The following is a 10284-nucleotide window of genomic DNA, read 5'->3' as shown; positions in this document are numbered from 1 at the left end:
TCTCTTGGATTCTGTGTGTTTACTTCTTATCAAACAGATTTTCAACCATCACACGTTTAATGTTTCTGTCGAGAGGACCGTCCTCAGAGGTTTTCATGAGCTGAGGAGGACAAAGCGTCTCACTCTGAACACTGAACAGATGTAAAGGACACTGACCTCGACCTGATGAGCACATTCTGCTTCATTCAGACTAAAAAGCAGGGTACACTCTACGAGATAATCAGGGCGCTTTCTGGCCCCGGAGGCCTAATTATCTGAAGCTTACAGACATGATGTTTCCTGTGGTGTGAGGTGTGTTTAGAGGGAGTTTAACCTCCTCGATCGTGCCGACCCCGATGATCAGAAATCCTGTCGTGTGAGGAGAAAGACGAGGACATCCGAGCATGCACAGTCTGTGGATTGTCATGCGGAACGGAACAATAGCCAGTCAGGAAGCAGGAATGTGCGGGCGCTCTCTCACATTTAAAAAATCTTTAATAAGCATGTCATGGCTCAGGTTGTAATACACTCATCTGTCCACCAGGTGGTCCTGCAGTTCAGTTTTCTGCACTAACACCCGGCTAGAGGGGGAAAGAGAAGAAGTCCTCCACTCAGATTGAAATGTTGTTTCCTTAATGATGTAGTGAGGTCATCATCTCTCTGACTGGATTCTCTGACACGTCCCTGGTGAGTCCCTGGTGTGTCCCTGGTGAGTCCCTGGTGTGTCCCTGGTGAGTCCCTGGTGAGTCCCTGGTGAGTCCCTGGTGAGTCCCTGGTGTGTCCCAGGTGTGTCCCTGGTGAGTCCCTGGTGTGTCCCTGGTGAGTCCCTGGTGAGTCCCTGGTGTGTCCCAGGTGAGTCCCAGGTGTGTCCCTGGTGAGTCCCTGGTGAGTCCCAGGTGAGTCCCAGGTGAGTCCCAGGTGTGTCCCTGGTGAATCCCAGGTGAGTCCCAGGTGAGTCCCAGGTGAGTCCCTGGTGAGTCCCAGGTGAGTCCCTGGTGAGTCCCTGGTGTGTCCCAGGTGTGTCCCTGGTGAGTCCCTGGTGTGTCCCTGGTGAGTCCCTGGTGAGTCCCAGGTGAGTCCCAGGTGAGTCCCAGGTGAGTCCCAGGTGTGTCCCTGGTGAGTCCCAGGTGAGTCCTTGGTGAGTCCCAGGTGAGTCCCAGGTGTGTCCCTGGTGAGTCCCAGGTGAGTCCTTGGTGAGTCCCAGGTGAGTCCCAGGTGTGTCCCTGGTGAGTCCCTGGTGAGTCCCTGGTGTGTCCCTGGTGAGTCCCTGGTGAGTCCCAGGTGAGACCCAGGTGTGTCCCTGGTGAGTCCCAGGTGAGTCCCTGGTGAGTCCCAGGTGAGTCCCTGTAATAATAATAATAATAATAGCGGGGGGGGAGTTAGTGGTTGTAGGCAGTATTGAAGAGGTGAGTTTTAAGGGATTTCTTGAAGGAGGGCAGTGTGGGGGAGTCTCGGATGTTTTTTGGGAGTGAGTTCCAGAGGGTGGGAGCAGCAATGGAGAAAGCCCTGTCCCCCCAGGACTGATAGTTTGTCCTGCAGGGGGGAGGGGGCGACAGGAGGTTTGCATCCGCAGACCTCTGGTGAGTATGCTGTAACTAGCTAGCTATAGCATACTCACCGAGTGACCAAGAGGAGGACACGTCCAGCGTTCCCCAAACTCTCAGGATTTTATTCCAACTGGAAAGTGGCGCCCTGTTATCACAAAATGTGGACTTCATTTCTGAAAACAAATGTTGGTTTGGTCTGAACCCTGACCTCCATCATGACCTGAGAGCCAGGTTGTGACACATTATGTAAATGATCGTTGTGACGAGGAGAAGTGTGATTTTCAGATACCAACTCCAAAAGAGAAGTCGACTCATCATTTCTTCAGAGTTATCAATTAGATTTCTGCAAAATCATTTCTGAAGGCTGTCGCTGCAATCGAAACGTTACATCAAACGTGTGCAGAAAACTGATGTTTCTGAATCTTGTTCAAAGTATAAACTTAAAGGGATACTTCACCCGTTGAAACATGAATCTGTATTGACATTGGGTCATATATGTAGAAATGTGAAATACATTTTGAAGTTGGTGCCTTCTTGGCTGATAAAAGGCAGAAAGTGTCTTTTTGGCTCATGTGGATGAAAGACACCAAATCCCAGAATGCATATGCAAATCAAGTCAACTTTATATAGCACATTTATAACAGCCGAGGCGGACCAAAGTGCTGTACAGTAAATTAGGCAAAATACATTGCATCCAAAACATCATAAAAACACGTAAAAGCAAAAATTAAAAGTAAATTAAAACACAAAACAATAGTTAAAGTTCTAGTAGACACTGCTGCTGGGATAAAACACTCAAGTAGAGGTAAAAGCCAAGGAAAAGAAATGGGTTTTTAAAAATGACGAACTGTTCAGTTGTGGCAGCAGATCTTATTTTAAATGGTAATCTGTTCCAAAGTGTCGGAGCTGCAACAGAAAAGGCTCAATCGCCCCTAGTTTGGAGCCTTGTTTGGGGCACGTCCAGGAGCAGCTGGTTGGAGGACCTTAGTGCTCTGGATGGAGCATGAACATGTAGTAGTTCACTTAGGTAGTGAGGTGTTGAGCAATTTAATGGTTTAAAAGCCAGAAGTAAAATTTTAAAATCAATCCTGTAGCGATCAGGAAGCCAGTGGAAAGAACGGAGCACAGGGGTTATGTGGTCCCTCTTTTTTGTGCCTGTTAGGAGGCGAGCAGCTGCATTTTGGACAAGCTGCAGGCAATATGTAACTCTGACCCCTAGTGTTTAAAATGTGTACTGCAGTCTAAATTCTAAACATCATAGAGAGCTGTCTCCCCCCCCTCCTCTCTAGAGTGGATGCTCACTCAGGTCACCATGTGGTGGACACTGAAGCTTCAGTGTTTATCCAGCTCTGCATGGGTCTGTAAACCTTTCTGTGTTCTAACCTCTCTCCATTTTTCAAAAGCATCTCCAATATTGATCCTAGTTTGAGCACGTTTCTGCTCGTGGAGCTTATTAGAAACCCCTCTTCTCAAAAGGTGTTGTCTCTTTTTATATATTTGGTTTATGTTTTATTTTAGGAATTCCACAAATATTTAAAGGACTATTTCATGTGGTTATGGTTTACAGCCCTTCTTTTTGGACTTGCTTTGGACCAATCAAAACTGCTTTCGAGCCACTTCTCTCCCCGTCCTGCTTTCGTTCTTTAATGTGCTGCTTCTTTGACATTCTTCATCGGCAGTTCATTCCATAAAGTCAACCGGAAGAAACACTTTTTAAAAATGTTCACTCACGATTCTGTTGAGGGCTTTTCCCAGAATGTTCTTCTCCACTCTTTAGTTCATATTGTGATTCTGTTTAACTACATGAAGCATTGATATGAAGGTAAATATTCTCACTATAGCGTCGTATAGAGGACTCTGTGGCTTCGTCTGCCACTTTAGCGTCTTCTTTCTCCCATCACGTTTTACCCTCAGGAGACGCGTGTGTGAAAACGTCTCGTGTTCTATTGTCATTTCTGAAAGTCTGTTTTTTCTAACCAGAGCAGAGTTGTGACATCTATACATTACTGTTGCATAATTATGGTCCCAACATGACTTTTAGATTTCTCTCATTTACCAACGGCCTGAGCTGTCATTGCCCAAGAACTTTTTGGAGAAGTGGAAACTTCTGATAAGAAGTCCAAAAGAGAAGTCGGGGAGTTGTTTCATCAGAGTTATCGTTTTTATTTTATTCCACATCATCGGGACTTTGAACACATGAACACAAACGTTTCTCCTCAAGAGAAAACATTCAATTCGATTCTGCAATCCATCGTAGGTCAAAGGTCGGCTGTTCAGTTTTTATTCCCGACTTTCAGTCATTTTCTCCCGACTTGACTACTGTAACTCCTTCTTTTCCAGAATCACAAATAAGTCACTGTCTCGCCTCCAACTAGTCCAAAATGCAGCAGCTAGGCTTCTTACTGGTTGTTACAGACGACATCACATCACTCCAATTTTAGCTTCATTACATGGGCTTCCTGTACGTTTTAGAATCGATTTTAAGATTTTACTCATTACTTTTAAAGCAGGGACGGGGCTGGCTCCAAGCTATATAACAGAGCTACTGACACCATATGAGCCAGCCCGCAGTCTTAGATCCTCAGGTGGGGGCCTCCTGGTCGTTCCAAAGTCGAGACTTAAAACTAAAGGTGACCGGGCCTTTTCAGTCAGGGCCCCTCGACTTTGGAACGACCTCCCTGAGGAGATAAGACTCGCAGATTCCCTCAATTCTTTTAAATACCTTCTTAAAACATACTTTTACAGACTTGCTTTTATGTGATGTCGTCTTCTTAATGTCTTTTCTTTCTGGTTTTACTATTTTTATCTTCTTCTACTTCTTACTGTCCTTTTATTTATGCTCTTATCTTAACTCCTCTTATGTTTTAACTTGGTAATTTCTTATCTTCCTTACTTTGTCTATTTATGTTTTACATTTATATTTACATTTTATTTTTATTAATATTATAGTTGTTGTTTTTTAGATCCTTTAACCACTTGTTTCTATTTCTTTTACTGCTTTTACCTTCTTATTGCTGTTCTCTTTTTATTTGCTTTTTTAGTTTCTTACATCTTTTTAAATCTTTGGTCCTCTTGGTCTCAGCTCTTGTTGTTGGGTTCTTGTGTTTCCTGGGTTCTTATGATGGTTCTTATGATGGTTCTTATGATGGTTCTTATGATGGTTCTTGTGATGGTTCTTGTGATGGTTCTTGTGATGGTTCTTATGATGGTTCTTATGATGGTTCTTATGATGGTTCTTGTGATGGTTCTTGTGATGGTTCTTATGATGGTTCTTATGATGGTTCTTATGATGGTTCTTGTGATGGTTCTTGTGATGGTTCTTATGATGGTTCTTATGATGGTTCCTGTGATGGTTCTTATGATGGTTCTTGTGATGGTTGGGTTCTATATGTCTGTTGGGTATCGTGCACTTTGGGTTCTTTTCTGTTGAATTGTATTTAATTATTTTAGTATTTTGCATTTGTTATGTTCTTGCTGTTGTTTATGTTCTTCTGTGTTTGGTTTAGTTTGTTCTTGTTTTTGCTGTTTGTCAAAGCAATTTGTAAACCTGTGTTTTTAAAAGGTGCTATAGAAATAAAGTTATTATTATTTTTATTATTACTATTATAAGCGAAATAAGAGAGCAGTCGGACTACAAACTGCAATACTGCCAAACAAAACAACTTTTCTCAAAGCACAACAAAAACACAATTTAAAGGACTCAACATGGCTCCCAGTCTATCAGAGAATAGACTTTAAAATCCTGCTGCTGGTTTATAAAGGGCTGAAATACATTAGTGACCTCCTGATTAATTCTGAACCATCCAGAGCGCTCAGGTCGTCTGGGACAGGTCTGCTCTCTGTCCCCAGAGTCAGAACCAAACATGGAGAAGCAGCATTCAGTTTCTATGCTCCTTATATCTGGAACAAACTCCCAGAAAACTGCAGGTCTGCTGAAACTCTCAACTCTTTTAAATCCAAGTTGAAGACTCACCTGTTTACAGCTGCCTTTCATTAAACAGCTTTAATAAGATTTTAAACTTTAACTCTGCTCTGTAACTTTTAACTCTTTTTATATTTTTACTTTATTTATTTAAATTAATTTCATTTTAATTATTTTTATTTGAACATATGTTGAGGTTTAATAATTTCAATGATTTTTTAATGTTCTATTTTAATGTTTCTTTTCTTTCCTCTGTCATGATGCTTTTGATGTCTTGTGTGAAGCTCTTTGGATTGCCTTGTTGTTGAAATGTGCTGTAGAAATAAAGTTGCCCTGCCTTCTGTTGGGGTGCAAAGCGTACTGATCTTACCCTAGAGGATCCCTTGTTTACCGTGTACCTGTTCTTCTTCTTGAACGTTTAACTTCTAAAATGTTCTAAATTTTAAAGTTAAATTAAAGTCAGTGAAACGTTGTAGTGTTGCAGCTGAGGCCAGGAATCCCTTGTGAAAGATTTGTATTTAAAAAAACTTTATAACATTTCAGTGTCGTAAGCCTGTGTTCACTTCCTTGTTTTTGGAGATGCTGAGATAAAAAGTTGTATTTAAGAGCTGCTGCTGCTCTTGTGAAGTATCCACACTCGGACAGACTGAAGCTACGCTGAGACACGAGACGAGAAGGTAAAGGTGCTGCACATTTTTAACTATCTTAACGACTCTGTTTTCCTCACAGCAGCGTCAATAACACGTCTGTTGATTCATCTTCAGCATCATCTCATCATCAACGTCACGATGAAGCTCCTGGCTCTCTGCGCTCTCCTCTGTGCCATGGTGGCTCTGAGCAGCGCTGAAGGTGAGGATGAAACATGGGGGGCAGGGGTGCGGTCCAGATGTGCAAAGTCACAATTTAAAGAACTTACAAAATGGCAAAAAGAAAAAAGTAGGCAAAGTATTTATTTACAACGGAAAGCAATGACGAAAAACAAGTTACGACATTAACTCGTAAAGGTGACCAACGGCAGACTATTGAGAACATCAAGAATAGTTGGTTTTAACGTAAGTCCCGCCTCTGAATAGGCAAAACAGCCAATCATAGATTTGGATTTTTTGGGTGGCCAATCAGATTTCAAGGTGGGGGCCCCTGCCACCCCTCTGGACACGCCCCTGCATGTGTGACATGTTGTGGTCGTATTCATGTGATAACTGAAGTGTCAAAACTTTCCAGCTGCTGCAGAGCCGGAACCTGAGAACGCAAAATCAGGTGAGGATAAACTCTACATTATTTATTATGATGCTTATTTCATGTTCTATAATGGAGCCTTAAAACATGCTGTGTGTTTCATGGTGAAGTGTCTTAACTACATCATTAAGCAAACAAGCTCAGCCCCTCGGTTTGCCAGATATGAGAGCAGTTATCAGGTCAACAGGTGTTGCAGCGATGGAAGCAGCAAGAGAAGTGGTTCAGATAGAAGTGATTATACCCGACCTAAAAAGCCTCTGCATGTTTCTAATGAGCTCTGTATCGAGTTGTGTTTGGGTGCCGTTAACTAAACATCATTCCTTCATCTGTGTGTGTGTGTGTGTTTGTGTGTGTGTGTGTTTGTGTTTGTCCTTCAGAAGAGGTCGATGTTGACAAGAGGACGTGCTGGTGGTGGAGGCGTCCTAGTTGGACTAAGATCGGTTGCCGCTATTTCTTCTACGTTCGAAAACCTCTGACTTGGCATCAGGCTGAGGTAAAAGATGATGAACATGCAGAATGCTTCTTGAATGGACTTCTTTGTAACTTTACTATCCTCCTATGACTCTTTCTTTTTACTATTGCTAGAGTTACTATGTACATTTGATAATCTCTCCAAAGGCAAGTTTTGCAAACCACACTGTGATTTCGAGGAGTCTTTCTTATTACTGTAAGATGGAGATGAGATTTATTTTTGTGAAGTTTTATTTTATAGATCTTTATTCTTCTTAGGTTGAGATAATATACATTATTTGATTTAATGCTAATTTCATTTATATTTACAATTTGTACTGTACAAGAGTATCTGTTTGATATGATGCACTATGCCTTTAAGGTTACCCATGGTTACGGTTTGAGGAGTGATATTGCTTTAAGACAAGTAAGGTGTCGCTGTTGTGGTTGTTCAGTCTGGATATGTCATGCTCTGTTACGGACGGACATTAAAACGTATGAGACGCACAGCAGAAGTTGTCCCCGTGCTTTTACTTACCCACACCCGAATATATATATTTAATTAAGTATGTTTAGTGTTATAGTTAAGGGCAAGACAACCGAGGATAATCAACATCATCCAAGAAGCGCCGTTACATTACCATTTCTGTAAAGTAGAGAGGAGTGCATCATACAAAGTGACTCTAAGAACTGTTAACTGTTCATTCTCTCTGTTCTGTTCATGGTCACAAGTGAAGTCCAGACCCGGAACCAACAGTTTTCTATTTATCTTCCCTTTAGAGGAACTGCCGCCGCCTCGGTGGACACCTGGCATCTGTGCATTCAAGATGGCAGTACCTTAAAATCAGAGCGCTGATAAAAAAGAGCTCTAGGGGGAGTCCAGCGACTTGGATTGGAGGCACTGATCGGTGTTGGGTAAGTCATTAAGCAACACACATATCCTGTATTTGATCATGTCTATAAACCCCTCTATTTCAGCCCTGCTCAGAACAGGCTGTTTCTGTGTCTGTACCTTTAAATATGTAAATGAGCTGTGTCTGACCACACCCCCTCTCTGTAAGGGCTTGGGTGTCTCTGACTTTCTCGCTCCATGTCCTATTGTTTACGGTGAGAAGGCAGACTCAGAGGGCAGAACAAACACCTAGCTGTGGGAGTGTCACCCACCTGGGGGAGGGGCTACTGCCCTTTGTGATGTCATGAAGGGAAAATCTCCAAACGGCCTGTTTGAGCACACATTTTCTGAAAAGTGGAGCAGGCAGAAGACGGAGAGGATGGACTTTTCTCATCAGTGGGGGGTTTGTAGACGGACAAGAGACACATGTTAGAGTTAGAGGAACATGGTGAAGTGGATTTTTCCGACATTTAAGTCTGGCCCATTGAACCAAACTTCCTGGGATCGTTCTGGTGTCTATAGTGATTAATTCAGTTGATGGTGTTCAAACATAAATATTTTTCTAATGACATCTGTTCTCTTTTCTAGGAGGGTCATTGGCGCTGGAGTGATGGTTCCCGCTTCAACTACAAAAACTGGTGCTGTGGAGAACCAAACAATGCTGGAAATCAGGACTGCTTGCAGATAAATTTCTCCTGTAAGTGATGAATTGTATTCTTTTTATACAAGGGACAAAAGAAAAGTTGATGTATAAATGTTTCATCTTTTGACTGAGATCTTAAAGGAACATTATGTAAGATATCTACAGAGTAAAAAGATAAAGGTATCTTACTATATGATCAGACATTAAGGAAACATGCTATGTTGAAGTGCTGGCTTCTCTGTTAACAATGCAGCAGCCAGTATGTCCTCCTTCTAACTTTAGATTCTGCTCCTGAATGCTCTGGATTTAGACAGATCTCTATAATGTTTGGAATCTGGACTGCAGTACTAATTTTAACCACTAGGTGTCAGAGTTAAAGCGTCTTGTAATTCTTATCTATATTCTTCTGTTCTATGTTTCTGTTGTTTACAGGTCGCAAATGCTGGGATGATCTCCAGTGTTGGCATAAGCGTCCCTCCGTCTGTGTCAGAAACAGGAGACGGTGATTTCTGGTCTGATTCGAAAGGCATGAAGAACCTGGAACGCTCTAAATCTCTTTTATTCTCTCTCTCTATCTTCTCTATCGCTGTAACGCTAAAAGAAAGACGCGACACGTGACGACAACAGGAGCTGGATTGTCTCTGAGGCCTCGTGCCCGTAATAAGTTCAGACTGAATGTGTAATGGAAAGGATGCTTTAAGCACATCTTAATTTTTTCTTTTAAATGAACCCTTTTCTTCCTTTTCTTATGCAAAATAAAAAAAGCTTTGAGCAATGAAAAAAAAAAACTGTGTTATCTGTGGAATATGTTATGATCATCCCAAAGTCATCACTCTTAGAAATTCCCGGTAAACGGTAAACAACTGGCAGTAGGGTTGCCAGGAAGTTACTGTAAAATTAACGGTATATTGCTGTTGCTGAAATTGAGAGTTTTTTATCGTTTTTGGAAATCCAGCAAAAAGCTGTTATTTTAAATGTTAACAGGAAAATACTGTTGAAAGGATTAACTGTTTAATACTGTTTATTTACACTTCTTCACAAGAGGTATAATTGCATATTTTTACTGTGAATTGTAAATACTACACCTAGCTATAGATTCATTTCCTTCTACCACAATGGACACAATATATTTATTTTCTAAACCGAGTGATTGGATCAATTAATCCTTGCATATCATGTTATAAAACACCATGTTTTAAAATAATAAATAAACAATGCCTTTAAAATTGCAACTAATAATGTTAAGACAAATAATAAAACTTCAAACTGTCTTCTCAAACCACACCTGTCTTTATTGAAATTGTGACAAAAACAAAGAAAATACACTTTAAGAACATGAAGGTTAAATAGGCAAAAAATCTCGCACAAATATTTACATTAAGACATTTAGCAAAGGCCATTTCCAATGTATAAAAAGTGCATAAAAGAGTTTTGGTGTAGACTCAAACTGCCACAAGGATCCTGTAAAGGGAAAAAACAACATTAGAACAAAAGCAGCTCCAACTGAACAGTGAACATTATCATATGGACAATCCTTTCTAAATATTCTCCATATGCAAATAAGTAAATTAAAAGTATGAAGTAGAACTAGTATGAATAAAAATAAGTCCTGGAA

The 10284-nt window shown here is 41.2% G+C and overlaps 1 protein-coding gene across 4 annotated transcripts; it reads left to right on the top strand.

The window, feature by feature from the left end:
- Positions 1 to 5983: 5983 nt before the first annotated feature.
- On the top strand, positions 5984 to 9457 carry LOC110004206 (type-2 ice-structuring protein-like). Of its 4 annotated transcripts, none has more exons than XM_065950786.1 (7): positions 5984 to 6125; positions 6213 to 6297; positions 6670 to 6705; positions 7065 to 7177; positions 7915 to 8049; positions 8615 to 8723; positions 9102 to 9457. In XM_065950786.1, the coding sequence occupies exons 2-7, from the start codon at positions 6237 to 6239 to the stop codon at positions 9173 to 9175; spliced, it is 528 nt and encodes a 175-aa protein (XP_065806858.1). In that variant the 5' UTR covers positions 5984 to 6125; positions 6213 to 6236; the 3' UTR covers positions 9176 to 9457. The 4 variants fall into 4 exon arrangements, with proteins under 4 accessions (XP_065806858.1, XP_065806856.1, XP_065806859.1 ...); XM_065950784.1 differs by having other exon boundaries at positions 5988 to 6125; positions 7062 to 7177; XM_065950787.1 differs by having other exon boundaries at positions 6070 to 6131.
- Positions 9458 to 10284: the final 827 nt, after the last annotated feature.

Source organism: Labrus bergylta, chromosome 22 (assembly GCF_963930695.1).
Source record: "Labrus bergylta chromosome 22, fLabBer1.1, whole genome shotgun sequence".
Classification (NCBI taxonomy): Eukaryota; Metazoa; Chordata; class Actinopteri; order Labriformes; family Labridae; genus Labrus; species Labrus bergylta.
Note: the sequence above shows the minus strand (reverse complement) of the source record. Positions and strands in the feature narration are given on the sequence as shown.

What these genes read in the sequence shown, in the direction of transcription:
- LOC110004206 (XM_065950784.1), top strand. Translation starts at nt 6,237, where the DNA reads ATGAAGCTCCTGGCTCTCTGCGCTCTCCTCTGTGCCATGGTGGCTCTG. An exon ending in GGCTCTGAGCAGCGCTGAAG is followed by an intron (nt 6,298 to 6,669) that starts GTGAGGATGAAA and finishes AAAACTTTCCAG; the next exon opens with CTGCTGCAGAGCCGGAACCT. An exon ending in CTTGCAGATAAATTTCTCCT is followed by an intron (nt 8,724 to 9,101) that starts GTAAGTGATGAA and finishes TGTTGTTTACAG; the next exon opens with GTCGCAAATGCTGGGATGAT.